Here is a 19,150-nt window from a genome sequence, read left to right as displayed (position 1 = left end):
GTGGGAAGAAACCAGCGAACCCAGAGGAAATCCACATGAAACCCACATGAGAACATGGAAGACTCCAAACAGACAGTAATCTGAGCTCAGGGCTGAACCTAGGACCCAGGAGCTGTGAGGAACTATAGGTATATAAAGTCCATGGATGTAGAAAGTATGATATTTTCCCTCCATCTGAAGGGAATATGAAGTTGAAGAGAGTAAGGGGTCTATTTGTTATATATATATATATATATATATATATATATATATATATATATATATATATATATATATATATATATATATATCTGCTTTCAGAATTAACCCACCTCAAACTTAACCTTAATCCCTAACTGATTATTTTAAAAAGGGTTAAAGTAATTTATATACTATAACTATATATATAACTATACTATATAACTAAAAACAATCTTTAGTTGTTTTTAACCAGCTTTTATAGTCAGGTGCAACTGGATAAACATTTAGATTTGGTTTCCAGTGTTCGCGTTTTCAGGAATGGTTGCCAGGTTACAGTCTCGAGCAAAACTGTTATGAATGATTAGAGTAGGAAGTTGAACGGACGCCGCTGATTGGCTGTAACCGTACCACCGTGGGCGGGAGAGGGGCGGGGAAAGGGCGTGACGCCCCCTACATGTGGGTGTTACGCAAACCCAGACGATTGGACAAGTTCTGACTGGAGAAGCGATAGGAACGCTGCTATTGGGCGATGGGCGGGGTTTAAGGATCGGGTATAGGAACAAATCGAGCTGGCCACGCGCGTGCGGCTCGACATTGGCTCGAACAAGGGACGGTGAAGAAAATCTTTAACGCAGTGTGTTTTTGTCTTAACGTTCGTGTTGGTTTCCTTTGAGTGCAGAGTTGTTCTGGCATTCTTTTACGCAATGTATTTTTGTATTTTCTGAAGAAAAAAAAACAACTAAATCATATCTAGGCTACATACGCTTTTAGTATATTTGAATAGATACGACGTTAATATCGACATTGCATTTAAATAGAATTGAAGTTGTACCGATTGTCGGAAATCGCATCGTCCGGACTGTTCGGATCTCACAGTTTAAAAAAACAAAAACATCTTATTTTAGGAGATTACGCGAGAGGAATATTCACGTGGACCAGACACTTTTTTTTGTGTGTGCGCGAGCTCGAATGGAGCAGCACGCAGAGGCGCGAGGCTGTACCGGTCACGGATCGCGATCCCGGTGTTCCGAGCTCCTGCACAACAACTGCATGCATTTATCCATCCAGTCGACGACGGGAACCCGCTTCGAGCTGTCTCTCCCCGCGGAGGAGACGGTGGAGGGGCTGAAGAGGAGGCTTTCACAAAAGCTCCGAGTGTCCAAAGACAGGCTCGCGCTTCTGCACAAAGACACGTGAGTCCGGCCCGGCGCTGCCCCGGAGCTTAACACTACAGTACAAACACATCCAGTGTATATTAATATTAATCCCTACATGCACGAAGCTAATGCAACACAGTGGTGGTTTCACCTTGCATTAAACTAAGCGTTTATTGCACGCAAATACTGCATGCATCAGCAATGCAATGCCACGTCCACATGCTGTAAACGACATGGTCTGAAAGGAGGTTATTATATGAAACGAGTAGTCCAACTTGAAAACAGTAAATGCATGCATGTGCATGAAAAGTCGTCTGCTAAATGGTGGCTGTATGCATTCATTCAGAATAAGCAATATTGAACTGTTTATTCGTTTAGACATGGTTAAAGTTTCTGGTTCAGAAGACACCAGATTCAAGTCTGTGCTAGCTCATTATTGAGTCATTAAAGTTATTAAAGCATATTATTCAGTAACTAGTAAAATGATGTACTTTAAGTGAGTGAGCAATAACACACTGATGAGTCCTGCGAATTTACTGGGTTCAAAAGACAGGTGCATGGATGCAGTTTACAGACACAGTAGACTGGAATGATTTTCCAGAGGTGTCTCGAGAATGTCATGTTGTATTGAAGAAAATCTCCAGTGTTGACTTAACACCTCCAGTGTTGACACAAGTCCAACTGGACCCAAGTGACTGCAGGGCGAGTTCATTCAGCACTGCAGGTGTTCAGTCAATGCTGGGGATTTCTGCTGTGTATACAGGAACAGTCTGCAACTGTCATGTCTAATCAGTAAGCACACACCTGGTTTTTTTGACATCAGGGTTGTTACAAAACGTTAAAAGAAAAAAAAAAACCCACTCGGGCTGGTCTGTGTTAAGAGCGTAGATGATGTAAAAGCTCAGCCACAGACACTTCACGCTGAGGTACAGAGGTGGGGTTATCATTAACGATCATAAACGCAGGACTGCTTTTCCAGACAGAGAGGAAGCGTAGTGCAGGATTACAGCCAAGTGCTGTTAGAAATGACATTGTTTTTGTACAAAGCCCAGGCTTAAACTTTCATAACATCGCCTGGAAAGCGTCTCTATTTACCCTGGTTTATGTCAGCGATCCAGATTTCCAGAATCTATTCAAGCATATTTTCCAGTTGAGGGATTGTTGTTCTCTTCTCCGTCTCTTGAACTCTTCCAGGAACTGTTCAGACTCTTGTAACTACATAGTTATCGAGTAATACGCAGTAGTTAATACTGAATAATAATCTCAGAGTTTAAGGGGTTGATATATTTAGTTGGAACAGTCATAAGAAATTTAGTTCTGAGAAAGCTGAGCAACAGCATTATAGAAACTGCTGAAAGTTTATTTCAGTTTCAGAATGGATAGATGTGAAAAATAAAAAGTCTGTCGTAGTGCTGCAGTGTTTAAACTCATAGTTATGGTGGTTACAATGATTTATCAATGTATTCAATTTTGGAACAAACCCCCTTTTAACATTTTATTCCTCTTTTATTCCTCTAACATTTTTTTGTTGTTTATTAAATCACAACACATCGTACTTGCAGCTTGTTATGTTCTTGAGAAAGCGCAGAATGTAAAGGTACAGCTTTAACTGTGACTGTTATGAAGCATGTCTGACACTGGAGACTCCTTCCATGAATGTTGAACAAACATGTCCTTATGTAAAATCTTAATGTTTTTAAGAATGAGCGTGTTGATATAAACCTGGGATTTGGTTGTTGCAGGCCCTACTTTCGGAGCTGCTGCTTTATATAAACGTAATCAACATCTTCCGACCAATCAGAATCAAGCATTCGATAGCACTGGGGTATAAGTAAATGCAAAACTAGTCTGTGATCATTAACGGTTGTGAATCTTGTTGTGCAGGAGGCTAAGCTCAGGGCGGCTCCAGGACTTTGGAGTTACGGACGGGAGCAAGTTGACCCTCGTACCCTCGGTGGAAGCAGGATTAATGGTAAGCCTTAACCGACACATCTGCTATTCCCTCTTCTTCATAATGCTTGTCAATGTTCTGCGAGTTGGTGACAATTAATTTTTTTGTTTGTTTTTGTTTTGTTTTCTCCCAATCCAGTCTCAGGTCTCCAAACCAGAGCAGTCCATCATGCAAGCGCTGGAGAGTCTGACAGAAACTCAGGTAAGAGATAATTTAGACAAACACATGAACGATGCTAAAACATGGCCTAGCTATCTATTGTCGTAGTCAGTGTATTGCATTTGCTGTTTAGGGAAAAAAAGAGAATTATTTATTTTTTTTATCTTTGTGTAATTATCTCAAACTTTGCTGCTTACACAAATGACACGAAGTATCACACAACTGTTGTACTTGGTTGGAACGAATTAGAGCTTTTTAATAATTAAAAATGAGAAGTTGTTTGCTAAAGCTAGCTATGTAGGGTTAGCTTGCTAGCCTAGGGTTGCAGTGACTGGACTCATTTCAGTACATTACATAAACATAAATAGCTAGCTAATACTGTTACGAATTAAAGTATTAAATAAAGCTAGCAAGCTATGAGCTACCTTGGTTGATTGGAGTTAATAGTTAACTATCATTCTGTAAAATTTGGTGTTAAAGCAAATAAAGCTAGCTTTACACAGAGAGGCTGTCGGTGAAGTAGTTAAACATGAAAGGGTGAAATGCTAGTTAGCTTGGTTGCTACCTAGTAAAAAAAGTAGTTGAACATAAATGGCTAAACAGTCAGCTAGGTTGGTAGAGAATGAAGTAAGGTATTAATAAAGTTGCAGTTTGCACTGAGAGGTGTTTCTGCAGTAACGAAACATTACCTAGAGAACTAGTTTTTATGTAAGGATAAAGTCAGAGGGACTGCATCAGGAACCACAGCTACAACTGGTTGCTAATGTTTGGAGAGGTATTGGCGTTTATGTTTGTAGCACAGGATGAGTTTCTTCTGGACACAATGACGTTGTAGACAACACAGAGCAACAGGATACGCTCATTTCAGAGGAACACACACCCACAATACACCCTTGTTAGCTGGCATTCCCCACCCTGCTAACTCTTACTGAAACACACACGCATGTACACACACACAAGCAGGAACACTCTCGCATACTCACACACACTCACACTCTCACACATACACTTACATAGATGTAGAGACTTGTCCACACAGACACACACACACACACACACATATGAATAGCATCAGGGCATCACTACAGTTTCTATTGTATATGCATTGCTTTTGTAGATTGTGCTTTTGATGAACACAGCTCTGTGTGTGTGTGTGTGTGTCAGAGTTAGTGCAGTATTTCCATGTAAGCAAATCACACAGGATGGGTGAGTCATGTTGCTGAAGGTTTGGCAGCCGGCCCATTTAAATCACTGTGTGAATTTGTGTGTGTGTGTGTGTGTGTGTGTGTGTGTGTGTGTGTGTGTGTGTGAGTGTGTGTACGAACCGTGCAAGCCCAGACGAACTCCACCCTGTGTGCAGTATGTAGAAGTGTACGTGTTTTGGTTTTATCCTGTGTAAAGTTGTCTATGCTTCATCCTTCGTGTGTGTGTGTGTGTGTGTGTGTGTGTGTGGTCAAACAGTCAAGTTGATGAGAAAAGATTTCCACGAAATTGCATCACAAAGGCTTCTTATTATACGTAGGCCACAGCTTCTTCACTCGCTTTCTTTTTACTCATCCTCTCAAAAAACAGCACACACACACACACACTCTCTCTCACTCTCACAGGCATACGTACATACTTACGTCTTGTGTACCTTGTGAGTTATTTCCCCACAGTGATATTTAGCATGATTTTTACAGTTTGTATAAAACCTGTCATTTGCATTAATATCATTTTCACACAGGAATCTTGATTATTTATGCGTCTTGAATAACAAGTGAAGTTTCCCACTTCAATGTCACATGCTAAACAGAATTAGCTTTCTGAAATGAGAGCGTTTTTCATTTCATCCCCCCCCCCCCCCCCCCACCAGTCAGGATCCCCTGGATGAACTTTAAACACTGCAAATTTGTGAATTCGATGAAAACGAAACTACAGTTATTGAGTACAGCTAATTATTCGTGGTCGCGTTAGACTTTTGCCTCGTTATTTTGTCAGTGTTGCTTACAGTTGCAAAAAAAATCTAATAAAAAAACTAGCTAGCTGTGTACATTAGCAGAAGATTCCCTCTAAACTCACAAAGCACTAGGACCACTGAGCTGTGAAGAATGCATAGATGTAAATAATATCAACATTCGAATAGTGTTAGTGTTTGTATTAAGAATCCTGATGTCTGTGTGTGTGTGGGTGTGTGTGTGTGTGTGTGTGTGTGTTAAAAGATGTGGTTAGGTGCACACAGCTGAAACGTTGTCTCTGAGGAGATGCTCCTCTACAGCAGATATTTATAACCTGGAAATCCTACCTCAGTCTGTGGGAGCTGAGAGGTGTGTGTGTGTGTGTGTTTGAAAGGATATTTGTGCAAATGTGTATTTGAAACCACTTGTGCAAACCTGAGTCTGTGAGAAAAGGTTTCTTCCTGTTTTTGCTTTTTATAGTGTGTACGTTTGTGTGTGTTGTGTTGTGTGTGTGTGTGTGTGTGTGTGTGTGTGTGTGGTGAGTGTGTGCGTGTGTGCGGGGGTGGGGAGTTCAGGAAGCACGCCTTTTTTTGTCAGTGTTTGCTGTTACCTTGTGACTGCTTTTTCCACTGAGAGAGACGAGTGGCTGAGAGCGATTCACATCGAGACTGTGATCCTCCTCTCCGCCTCACGGGGTGGGGGGTGAGGAATTGGGCGGGGAGGGGGGGTTAAAGGTGGGTGGTGAATGAGTATATGTATCTATGCTTTAAATCTGAAGTTTAGCCTATTAGCTCATTACCTCCTGAGTCATGATTACCGTAAAGGCAGAGTCACAGTAGCTTTTCGGTTAACAATGTGACAGAATACCTGTAGTGAGATTGAAAAAAAAATGTTCTCATCGATAGGTCCGTGTGTTTCAGTGTTCATGGTTGGCAAGTTAGCCAGCTTGTTAGCTACCAGCGTGGTCTGATTGAGAAATGAGACCCGATTCTCAGAATGGACGAAAGCTTGTAACGACACTTATGTTACATATTATACAGTAAATATTGTATCGCTTGGTTCTGATTGGTCAGAAATGGCTCTTGATTCATTTCCGATGACATGTTCCAGCTGGTGAAGTTTGTGAGGTTCTTTTTTTTTTGAGGCGATGTTTAGTTTATTTGTCATTTTTAGAAGCAGTCTCCAATGTCGGTTTGTCACAGACAGTCAGTGGTAAAGCTGTAACTTTAAGCTTTAACTTTCCGCCACATGAAAGTCTTCGAGAGAGAGGACTTCCTGGCTTCTAGGTTACACGACAAGCTGCAGTTTTTCACTGAGAAACGAAGATAGGCTGGCTGCATCACACAGTGTGTGTGGGGTTGATTATTAACAGCACACCCTGTTGTGTTTTATTCCTTACATATTACAAACGTTTCCTCCTTCTTTTCACACTTCTAAAAGAAAGAGCAGAATTTGTAAATAGCAGTCGGTACATATCTCTCTCTCTCTCTCTCTCTCTCTCTCTCTCTCTTCTCCATTACTTGCGCTACTAATTCAGCCAGAGAATCTCATTGATTCACAAAAGGCGAGCAGCTAAAACGAGCACAGAGGGGAGTGTGGAGAGTGTGGAGTGTCTAAAAAGATTTCCGGAAATATCGAACCAGCGCGCTCCTGATGAAATAAAGAGACGCGATGGATAATCTGCAGCCCTCAGCTCTTAGCCGGAACTGCTTGTCTTACAGGGACGGATGGTGATTGAGCTGGCGTATTGGATTTTTTTGCCCCTTCGTCAGTACTGACAGCCCCCCCCAAACACACACACACACAGCCCTTTTCACCTCGGTCTGCTCCGTGTCAGAATAGTGCTATTGTGAAAGCTTGGAGAAGTGCAAATTGGGAAAGGCATGATTTGTATTCAGGCGGCTCTTCCTTTCAGTCCATATGCAGGCACGCTCCATTCTGCTTCGATCTCTCTGTGTGTGCGTGTGCGTGTGTGTGTGTGTGTGTGAGAAAGCTTTACTCTTATTGATCACCATATGGAGGACCAGACGTAACAGAGATGCTTTTCCGAGCTGATAAGATGAACACTCTGCTTCCGAGGTGAACTAAAGAGAAGGCAAAGATAATTTGATCATTGTAGCAGAACACACACACACACACACACACACACAAGCACTCAAGCACACACCTCAGGACAAGCCGAATAGATTTTTGCTGATTACATCCTCTCCCTGATGGTTTTTGTAGATGATCTGATGAGCTTTTTGGAGCTCCAGGCTGTATAGATATTACTATGAGCTCCAATATGAACTCCAATAAGGATGTCATGCCTCTCTGAATGATGGGGTTGAAATGCTGCTTTTGAAGCCTGTTATAGCTGTGTGTACATTGTATTAATAGATGAAAAGTTTAAAGATGTTGTGGCAGATACATCAGGTATTCCGTGCTGCATTGTTGAATAGTATCAGTGTTGGGTTTGTGGATCTGAATATCAATGGTATTGGGTTTGTTGGTCTGAATATCAATGGTATTGGGTTTGTTGGTCTGAATAGCATCAGTATTGATTTTCCTGGTGGTTTATTTGTCTGAATTACATTTCTGTGTGGGGTTTTTTCTTTGTTTTTCTGAGAAGCATTTGTTCTAAATGGTACTAGTAGTGAGTGTGTGGGTCTGAACATCAATATTGTCGAATTTGTCGGGCCGAATAGCAGTGATATTGGTCTTCTTGGTCTTAACAGCCCCAGTATTGGATATTGTAAGTCTAAACAGTGTTGAATAGAATTTGTAAATAGCGTCGGTGTTGGGTGGCCATCGCTAGTACTCTTTCCTCATCGTAGCCTTCTCTAGAATTGGAAACCCTTCACGTCTGGTCTCTCAGGCACCACCCTGTTTATTACGTCTACTCCACAACTCCGGCAGTGAGTAGACTTTATCTCGTTCCTCTATTCCTCTCGCTCTCTCTCTCACTCTCTCTCACAGGGTAATCTGCAGCCCTGGTCTGCTATAATTGGAAATCATTGGCTCTTAATAGCACAGTGCAGGGAGGGAGAATCGAGGGCCATCTGTGTGGCCTCAGGATCAATGGAGAAACGACCGGGTGGAGGGTCTGACCTTTCCCACCCTGGGTGGAGCTTAATGATGCAAACTATTTACTCGCTAAATTAAAAGTAGTTTTTCTACTTCTTTCTACTTCTACACAGTGTCTTAGTGTACATTTTGTATTGTTCAATGGACAGCATATAAGCAACATATGGTTTTGTGGTCGGATCGGCACTATATATGGTCTTAAAGTGTAAGCTCGATGTATATATGTGCTTGATAATATCCCTATACAGTATTTACATATGTAGTCGCTTTTAAATATTAGCTGTGGGTGATTGGGTGTGTATAATGAGCTTGCTGTTTGAGTTCGAGACTGCCATAAATAGAAAGGGCCACTGTTTGTGTCGTGATCGCTTTCGGCTTTCATTCGCCACTTGCCTTTGTGCTTGAAGTGGTCGGCGTCGTGACTGGGCTTTTCCAAACAGAGACGGAGCGTGTGAGAGAGATACAGAGGGTGGGGAGTGAGGGGGGGTTTGAGAAATCTCTCTGTTCTCTAGCCTTTGAGCCGACTGGTGGGATCCAAGCCTCAAAATAATTACCCTGATTAAAGCCGAACCTGTTCATGAGCTCATGCTGTAGAAGCTCACGAGAAGGTCCGGATAATAATTCCGTGTGTATAGAGCCGGCTCACGTCCAGGGAGCTGCGAGAGATCCGCGCACTGACTCGGGTCAAGCCGCATTCACGAGGCTAATCAAACACTCTGCTTTGTCTACAAGACCCTCGTCTTGTGTCATAATATGACGACGAGTCACGCTCATAGGGGGTAGGGGGATTCTTGATTATGGCTCGTGTATAATTCTGTTATTCAAGGCTCCTTGAGATAAAACAACAGGAAGATGACTAGCATTAAGAGGCTCTTGAAACATCCTCATCAAACCCTAATTTGAGCTCAGTCTTTGCCGAGTGCTGCTCGTGGTGACCTTTTTTTACTTCCTACTCAGGGATCCCTTTTTTTTCTTTTCTTTTTATTTATTTTTTTTTAAACTTGCATTTGCTGTATGATTACAGGGAAGCGATCAGAGGTAGATCAGAAGTGGGACATTACTTTGAGATTTTGCGTTTGAATCACGATGTTTGATGGTCGCAACCCTTTATTTTCTGCGCCTCTCTTATCTCACATCAAACAAAGAGACTCTGCTCCATCTGCCGAGTTGAAAACCGTCAGCGCTCCAAGCTCCACCTCATCTCCGTGGTATTTTTTTATTTATTTTTTTCTCTCGACGTCTTGCCCCCACCCTTCCCCCTTTTCTTTCTTTAAAAAGCTCCCGGTGAGGGAGGGATGCCATTGCCTGCAAAAGATTTCTTTGAGCTTCAGGCTTTCTTAAAGTTACAGACGCCCCAAACCCTCCCCATCCCTTCCCCCATAGCTTTTTCTCCTTACTGCTTTCCTTCCCTCGCACGCATACGCATACACATATGCATACGCCCACGTACAGTATTTTCCTTCGTCTCCATCTGCTTCTATCATGTTGTGTGATCTGAATCCTGACGTACCTCCTTAAAGAAGCCTGCTCAACCCAGATTCCTGGCTTGCAGAGCTGACATACAGATGACTAGACATTCACTTCTCGCGGGTTGCCTGAGATGAAGCCAAATGATCCTGACAATGCTGTTCTGAGATTCACCGTACATATGGTTCCTTACGGCACCACAACCGAGTCGTACCGCCATTTCGAAGCCCGGCATACGAGAGAGTCTTTCTCGTGCAGTACAGCTGTGTAGCATTCAGGTTCATGTGGATTCTTCTGTAGTGTTGAAGATAAAGCGCATCGACGGCCGTGAAGGTTCAGAGTCCGCCTGGCGAAAAGGTTACTCTGGGTTTCTCCGTCTCCTCTGCCGTCGCGCTCCGCCCACAACCGTGATCGACGCTTAGCAAAGAGACAAGAGCCATCAATAAAACCTGAAGGCCACCTGCCCACACACGCAGCGCAAATACTAGACCCAAATACATACTCGCACACCTACACATGGGTAACCTTTACGCTTGGGGTTCCCGACAAAAATATACCCTGGCTTGATAGAAGCTTGAACTTTTAAGTGCTTTGTATTTCGGCATTTCATGTGTCTTTTTTTTTTTTTCCACTTCGTCTTTGTTTTTGGTGTGTGGCTGTGCCTGCATTTACATCTTTGAGGAAATGTAGATCCTGGCACAAATATCTTCTTCTTTTTTTTTTTTTTGCTGTTAAATTCTCACTTTTCAAATAAAACAGCTGAAATCCGGCAGATGGTGGATAGCCGGTATATATTTACACACGCATTTCCTTCATCTATAGAGAACTGTGAGTGATTAGTGTCAGCTGAACATGTTCTCATATCCATGTTTTCTAAGCGCTGAAAGCGCACGCTTCTTCTACGCGCAGGCAGATTAGCTCTCAAACATTTAAACACTGATCTGTCTGAAGTGCCTCTTTTCCATATCGCAGTCTGCTTCATTAGGCGTGCACGTGCTCTTTGTCTGTTTCTCAGCGCGTTTAGCGTGCCGTGGTCAGGCGTCAACGAGAAGCAGACCTTCTTTTTTTTCTTTCTTTCTTTTTTATGAGCGCTTACTGCCACTGACATCACCACAGTGGTTTGTGAGTCATTCACATCAGCGCTCGGCGGGTTACCCTCACCCTGTCCTCCTCGCCTGGAGGCCTCTTTGACCTGATTAAAGTAGGAGGGATGGACACGGGGTGCCCTTTCGAGAACGGGGTTTCATCTTGACAAGGCCTTGTAGTTATTAGACAAGAATGCAGAGGAGGAGATTAGGTAGAAGTGGGGGGTCTGCTTTAAGTAGCCTGACTGTCGTTTTCAGCGATAACGGTAGTCTGTGTAGCATCGTGAATTGTTTTGTGAGTTCTTTGTAATGAATAAGCAAGTACTAACTTGCTGTGGAACATCTCGACACCTTTACTGTCAATAATAATGCTAGGAGCTATAAATATGCATTAATGTGCGAATCGGAAACAGCCCCATGTTCCAACATTACCTAAATTAGCTAGCCATTTCTTTCAGATAAATGAAACTGGTATTTCAGTATCTGAACCTTTTAATTTTGAATAATTTGTTGAACAGTAGGCAAACCTGTCTAAATAATTTTACCTCAACAACCATGATTTTATTTGCCCTTACTATTATCTCAGTCTGTTTTATTTTTAAAATTTTTTAATTTTGTAGGGAAGTGAGCGCTCTGGTTTCCTAACACATGTCGCAACCGAAGAGAAGTTGCACTAATGTTCCTCTCCACTCTCTTCCTGTTCCCAGGTTGGTGACTTCCTATCAGGGCGTTCTCCGCTGACACTTGCCCTTCGTGTAGGGGATCACATGATGTTCGTGCAGCTGCAACTGGCCGCACAAAACTCGGGCGTCCAACAGTGCGCCACTAGGGCTCCTTCGAGCACAACCAGGACCACACAGCACAACACAGTGCCCTGTGGGGGCAGCAGTGAGCACCATCATACTCCAACCACTGCCCATAACAACCAGAGGGCATCAGCTGGACACCACCCCCACCATGCCCACCACCCCCACCATGCTCACCATGCTCACCTGTCACCCCCCTCCAGTCCTACACTTTCCCCAGGCTCCGTCCATTATCCTCACCTGGCCACAGGTGCCTGTAGCCCTGCCCCCAGAGCAGCCACGCCTTTCCAGCAGGTACAACACCAAGAATCGTATTGCATGTATTGCGATTGAAATGCAGTCAGATATCCGAGTATGCCTGTTTATATTTATTTACAGGTCAGTTCTTGCTACTGAGGCACTTTCATGCATGAACTCTTAGCCCTTTTGGCCTTATTATAGCAAAAACATAGCGTCTTTGTAAGATTTTTCAGAGGAGTGTCAAACCTCTCGCTAATTAGCCGAATGTATGTTTTCGTTCTCTACTTAACGGCATTGTTTTCACAGTTTGAAGATGTTCGAGTGTAACGTGTGCACGTGTGTCTTTGTTAGGGTGAGTGCGGGTCTTCGAGTGTAAGCGGAAGCACCAGTTCATGGCCAAGTAGTAAACCAGGTGCGGTGATAGAGAGCTTCGTGAACCACGCTCCTGGCGTTTTCTCTGGAACCTTCTCAGGTAGTACACTCACACTCCCTCCTGTAATCAACCCCTTCTTCTGAATCAAAATAAGCCATGCTGTTTTAAATAAAGTGCACAAGTATTAAAAAATGATTTGTTAAGCATTGTCTGAAACGTTCTGTAACTTTCTGTCACCTGACATTTTTACTGACTATCGTGCGTCGATAAAAAATCATTAGGGAGAAAAAGTAATAGCACCTTTGCGCTCATCAAACAATCCAGATTCTATGTGTATGTAACTGGAAAGAACCTATGCAGTAAAATCATTTTATAACATCACACCCATGGAAACACAACTGCCCTACAAGTGGTTTTTTTTCGTTGTATACTTAAAGATAAATCTCTCCCTCTCTTCAGGCACCCTTCACCCGAACTGTCAGGACAGCACCGGGCGTCCGCGCCGTGACATTACCACCATCCTGCAGATCCTCAATGACCTACTGAGTGCTACACGCCACTACCAGGGCACACCTCCTGCCCTGGCCCAGCTTCGCTGCCATACTCCGACACCCGCGTCTCCCCGAGCGACGACGCCCACTTCGCCATGCCCGCCTCCCTCACCCACCGTCATGGAGCTTCCATCAGCACCCGTGTCACCATTATCATCCTCACCTACCTCAGACAGACTGGCGCTGAGCCACAGCCGCATCAGCAAACCAATGGGTACGTACAAGACACACCTACACTTCTTCTGCTTGCAGACATCTGTGCCTGTCAGTCACAGCGTAGGAGGCGTGGCCTCTGTATTTGTCATTGCTATGAAAGTAGGCGTGGCTTTAAATCCTCATAGTCCTACTGAAGGAGGCGTGGCTTCTTCATCTATCAGTCCAAAGCAAGCAAGCTTGCTAAAACACTAAAGATATTGAGCAGGATTTGCATCGAAATATATGTTTCAGTAATTACATATGAAATCGTTGGCTACATCAGTGTATTCCTTGTAAAACCTGGATTGTTGGTCATAGAATCTAATGAAAGAAATACACACACTCTTCATGTACAAAAATCGTGTGTGTGCGTATTTGTATTGTAAATGGTTTCCCTCTAGGTTTCCTCCGGTTTCCACTTTTCTGCTTCAAATCTCTAACCTCATCTGTGAAGCCTGCACATAGACTCCCTGCCAGTCTGCTTTTGCCTTTATATGGAGCACACACACACACGCACGCACACACACAAACGCACGTACACACACTCGATGCTGACAGGCTGTGCATTGTGGGGGCGTCGACAGCAGAGCGGAGAGCACCATAAAGCTTCATTCCTGAAGTGTTTGGGTTGCGTTAGAGCGGCTCTGTGGTCAACGATGCATTTAGCCTTGGACTTCGTGACTGAGAAGAAGCTTTTGACTCTCTCTCTCTCTCTCACACACACACACTTGAGTTAGAGACTCACTTCTAAGTTTACATTCCTCTCATTCAGTGCACTGACTCATCATTCAGTCGTCTTCCCCTCCAACAACACCCCCCACCCCCCAAAGTCCCCCAAACACACACACACACGCATACACACACATACAGTACAGATGTGTATACAAACAGAGGCCCTCTAGAGGGGCTTTGACCCAGTATCTAGTGTGAGGTGTGTCTAATCTTACAGATGATAACCATAATGCTGGGTGAACATTAATCAGTTCCACTAACACACACACACACACACACACGTGCATGAAGTTGACGCTGTATGAGTTTCTAAGAACGAGTCTGTGTGAATTATTCAGATTCAACACATCTGTTTGCCCTGTCAGGGGTCGAGAGAAGCCTGGGTCATCTGGGTCAGAGTTCATGCGGGTGTGTTTTTGTACACTCTTGTGTGTGTGTGTGTGTGTTCAGTGGAAACATGCTGATGAAGTTTAAATGATGCATGAGCAGAGCCAAGCCGCAGGGCTGTGGAAAGAATAGACCTCTTCCTCCACCGGTGACCCAAGACTTCAGCCTCGCTTCCATGCCACGCTTACGCCAGTGCACACTTGTTTTCCCAGCATGCTCAGCGCTCACGTGTGGCTTTCTGTGCTTCGATTAGCCAAGCCTAACAGAAGACAAGTGCCACAGGCTAGCATCTATTATGAATTTGTTTTCTGTCAGCTTGGAGGCATACCAAGTTCCTGATCATGTGTGTTCGCATGAAAGAGAACATGAAAATAAAGGAGACGTACGCAGAATTATTGACACCCCCGTCGTACTTTCATGACAGACGCACCACTGACTGGTGAGAGTCTCGCTTCCGTTGCTGTGTTATGTATAGTAATGAAAGCGAAGCTGTTCCTCAAATCAAAACTAACAGCAGCCGGATGGAGAAACTTTTCTAAATGAAAGCCAAAGTTCATGTTTGATTATGAACTGTGTTGTCACGCATGTCTGAAATTCGGTTGCATAATATTTCCTCTGTGATTTCCGTCTACATCTGTGGCTGATTGCACCGTCACAAAGTATGGTATTTTGATATAAAATGCAATCTCGTTCAGGCGATTCTTCCTGCTTAGTGAACGTTCGCAATTCTTCAAGTGTTTATGTCTGGACTACACATCCTCCTGAGACCTGAGTTACGTCGTTAGTAAAGGAATATTCCAGCGTTTCTCCATCTAATCTCCATCAACTACATCTGTATCATACTGTAGTTGGGACCGCTACAGAAGAAATTCAGTATGTTTTCCTGTACTCACAAAAGAATGGGAAAAAAAAAAACCTTGAAATGTGCATATAATGGAAGTCTAAAGGCACTAGGAAACCATTTAAAATGTGATTAGATTATATACGTGTTTTTTTGTTCTTTTGTCAGGGAACTGTGTCGGTTCTTGTCCTTGGTATAAAAAAATGGCCTCTTTTACAGATGCAGCAGATAGAGAATAGGTTCATAAACACTGTATTATTCATTTCAAATGTACTTAGGGAGCATACACTGTCTATAGGGAAAGAAGCGGTCCTAACGAGCGTCAGAAATTCATTTTCTAAATTAAATCGTCCTCGTGTGAGGCTTCATAGGAATATTATGGCATGATTAGCAGCACGTGAAGTCAAATAAGCTGCTCGTTTCGACGTATGCGAAGATTAAACGTTTTCTCTCTCTCTCTCTCTCTGTACCTTAGGCGAGCCCTCCAGGCAGACGGAGAACAAGGCGACGCGCTGTAAGGTGGAGCGGTTGCAGTTGTTGCTGCAGCAGAGGAGGCTCCGCAGGCGGGCGAGGAGAGAGCCCAGGGCTCCCTATCATTGGCTGAGCGAGCGCAAAGCCACCCGAAGCCACAGCAACAGCAGCCTGAGCAGCGACGGCTCCATCGACCTCGACTACGACGAGGCGCTCTGGAAGAACGACGTCCAGACCGACATCGGCTCTGAGTTCGTCGTGGCCTGAACGAGCAACCCCCCGAAGAAAGGAGGACAGGAGAATGAGAAGATGCCACGTGGCGGAAAGAGAAAGGATTTACACTCGTCATGATGTGTAATGCTGGAATTTTTTTTAGCGATCGTTCGATTCGAAACACAAAATTGCGTTCGGAAAGAGAACTCACTTCATCCTACAGCATGAAGCGAACCAAGTGAGCGTCTCTCTGTACTCTGGATACGCGAGATGTACTAGATTCTGTGGTTCGATCATTCTGACACGTTTTCACCCGATTTGCTCACTTAACATGGTGGTGGTTTGAGTTGCTGTTGTTACGAAATGCGTCATGTAGCATTATGAAGCAAGAAATTCAGGTGTTTCTCACTGGTTTATTATATTTTGCACACTTCTTGACCTGTGAGCATTAAGGTTTCCTTTCTTTGTTTTTGATACGCAGCTCAAGTGAACTCAAATTCAAATCGACTCAAATTCAGAAAGCATTTATTACACACACATTCTTTGCTTGTTCACACTTGTATCTGTCACTGTATCTCCTGGTTAAAGTATTAAGATCATATCACAGTGCCTCTGTTTACCACTTACTGTATTGAAGCATCACATCTGGAACACATCTGGATGGTTTTTTTTTTTTTTTGCTGCTACGAAGGATGACGTGCGAAAGAGAAGAGTCTTGTCTGGTCATCTATCTCATTATAAGTAGGATCCGATTCTACAGAAATGTACAATTCTGCCTGTTTCTCGAACATACAAGGACCTATTAAGTGGGGTCATTCACTGATTGGCTCTGTAGCACCGTTTTACAAACTGATTTGAAGAGAAAATGACTTTGATGTCGTACTTTAGGTTTATGTCACCTGCTGTTCCACATCAAGGTGAAGAGTAATATCGGACGTGATATCTTTTCCACTATGGACCATTGCTGTCTCAACATGTGTATGATTGAGAAAACTGGAAATGGACATGTTAACAAACACGGATGGACCTTGTGTACAGTGGCCTTACCTATCTTTTTAATGGAAAAAAAAAAATAGCGAAAAGTGCAGGCACTGGAAACTCTGGATCCTTGATGTGTATCGTGATTTCGACACGCCATTAGAGCATTAGTGAAAGGCTCCCGTGCCTCAACAACGTGCCTGAGACAAGCGGAACAAAGACGTTTCTTTCCTCGTCTGATAAGTCACTCAGCCTTCTTGGCTGAGAAACAGAGATAAAAGAGTACTTTCTCTGTTTTTTTTTGGTTTTTTTGGTGTTTTTGTTTATTTTTATCATGATGTAATGTCTGTCCTGTGTATCTCTTGTGCATCTTTCGTCTTGTGTACATCCTGTCTTTCATTCTTGAAACCGGAATCTCCATAAATATATTGAGATATATATATATATATAATACATATAAAAAGAGGAACAGGTCCACATAAACAAATATCACTCTGTAAACGTATTCATAACGTGTCACGATGTGTACGTCTTCTGTTTCTGCACAAAGTTCCCAAAATATTGTTACCTGGATGCATGGGATATGATATAATTTATTTAAGGTTGAATTGAATATATGAGTAGTTCATAAGGAAATATACACATTTGGTTGGGATGTTGTTTTTAAAGTTGACGATGGTGGGGTTTTTTTTGTTTTTTTTGTTTTTTTTTCTGTCAACGCTGCGTTTTTCGTTGCCTGTACTGTCTTGTGATCTCACAGGTGAGGAGCCTCTGCTTGTGTAGCACATTTTTATAACTGTTTTAATTTATAAAGCCGATCTCGCAACTGTGAAGAAACGTTATCTGATGTTTTTCTCGTCACCTCTTTTTTTGTGTGTGTGTGTGTGCGTTTGTTTTTCTCGTTATTTCCGTTTTTTTTGTGTATTTTGTCAAAAAAATGAAACCTGGTATTGTAAAAGAGGGAAACAACTAAAAAAAAAAAAAAAAAAAAACACCCAACTGATTTTCTTTGTTCATAAGCAATACATTTCAGTGTGGCTTGCTGTAGACATTTTTTTTCTTTTTAGGTAATAAATTTTAATTTTAATTCAATCTTTTGGTGTCTCTTGTTCTTATTCCTTTACTTCGCAAAATGTAAGAACATCTTGTAACGATTAGAAAATACAATTGATTAGTGCATCTTGTGGTGATGAAATGAGGTGGATTTTTATTTAGGTATTAATTGTTTTACTTTTTAAAAAGAACTTCAGCTCAGACATACACACAGCTGTGGATTTTAGCCGTTGCTATCACACACATACAGGTGTGTTTGTCAGTTGTTGGTTTAACTCTCACTGCGGCTGCTTGTGGCTTTGTATAGCCATGCAGCATAAATGCTGTGCTAAAAGAGGAATGAAAACAAAGAAACGGAGTAGCAGCTTCGCATATTTACCGAGAGAAATACTTCAACAGATGAAACTCACAGCGTGTGTTCTAACACGGGAAAACACCGAGACACAGAATCAGTAATCCCATGTGCCTGGGACAAGTATATTTTGTTTTTTATTCATAGTTGCCTGGTGGACAAGTAGGTTCTACAACCACAGGGGGAAAAAAACCCTACTTCTAATTGACTTTCCTTGACTTTTAAGGTTTTCATTTAGTGTATGATTACCGTATGATGACAGATAATCTTTTCAGGATCAGGGAGATGCAGGTATGTGAAAAAATAATAATACTATAAATAAAGTGCAGCACAAAGCTGTCATAGCTTGCATATGACTTGTTAGGACATCATGCAGTCTACAAAAAATAAAGATTTTAACCAGGCCTGAACCTGAACCTTCAACATGAGGAAGAACATCATATCTCATAACTTAAAAAATTGGCCAAAACATGATTTGCTACATTAGAAACTTTCTTAGAAGAGGGTAATGTTACATGCGTTAATTTCCCCCCTGCTATAAAAAAAACAAAAAAACAATACAAACCATTACAGAAATTCTAATGGTTTCCATTCTGAACCATAAGCTAACCATTAACACCGTTACAATTACCATTATTGGTTCTTAATCGTATCCAATAGACATAACATCCTGCCAATAGAAGGCAACAAATTACCAGCAGAGACCCACAGGAACCATTACAGTTTCCATTCAAATCAATACAATTCCCATTATAACCATTTACAACCTTTACAAAGGTTTCTATTGTTTTGGGGTTTTTTTAGTCTGTATTAATGCATTTAACTAGCTAACTAACTCACCATGCTTTATTACATTACATTAGCTACCACTTTGTACCCTAGTCCATTAGGTTTCCAGGCAACCAGAACATGGGACTGGCCAGCACAAGGGAGCTTTTACTTGCCAGGTGGTCTAG

General features: G+C 42.6%; 1 protein-coding gene across 1 annotated transcript; it reads left to right on the top strand.

Moving 5' to 3' along the window:
* The first annotated feature begins 405 nt into the window (after window positions 1-405).
* LOC128624434 (midnolin-like) lies at window positions 406-17,881 on the top strand. The gene is made up of 7 exons (XM_053652086.1): window positions 406-1,373; window positions 3,222-3,309; window positions 3,427-3,489; window positions 11,710-12,102; window positions 12,400-12,520; window positions 12,881-13,186; window positions 15,603-17,881. The coding sequence occupies exons 1-7, from the start codon at window positions 1,150-1,152 to the stop codon at window positions 15,863-15,865; spliced, it is 1,458 nt and encodes a 485-aa protein (XP_053508061.1). The 5' UTR covers window positions 406-1,149; the 3' UTR covers window positions 15,866-17,881.
* Window positions 17,882-19,150: the final 1,269 nt, after the last annotated feature.

This window comes from Ictalurus furcatus, chromosome 20 (assembly GCF_023375685.1).
Source record: "Ictalurus furcatus strain D&B chromosome 20, Billie_1.0, whole genome shotgun sequence".
NCBI lineage: Eukaryota > Metazoa > Chordata > Actinopteri > Siluriformes > Ictaluridae > Ictalurus > Ictalurus furcatus.
Note: the sequence above shows the minus strand (reverse complement) of the source record. Positions and strands in the feature narration are given on the sequence as shown.

Coding starts and splice junctions, on each gene's coding strand:
- LOC128624434 (XM_053652086.1), top strand. CDS start 1,150: ATGGAGCAGCACGCAGAGGCGCGAGGCTGTACCGGTCACGGATCGCGA. Junction 1,374..3,221: donor GCGCTTCTGCACAAAGACAC/GTGAGTCCGGCC, acceptor CTTGTTGTGCAG/GAGGCTAAGCTCAGGGCGGC. Junction 3,310..3,426: donor CGGTGGAAGCAGGATTAATG/GTAAGCCTTAAC, acceptor CTCCCAATCCAG/TCTCAGGTCTCCAAACCAGA.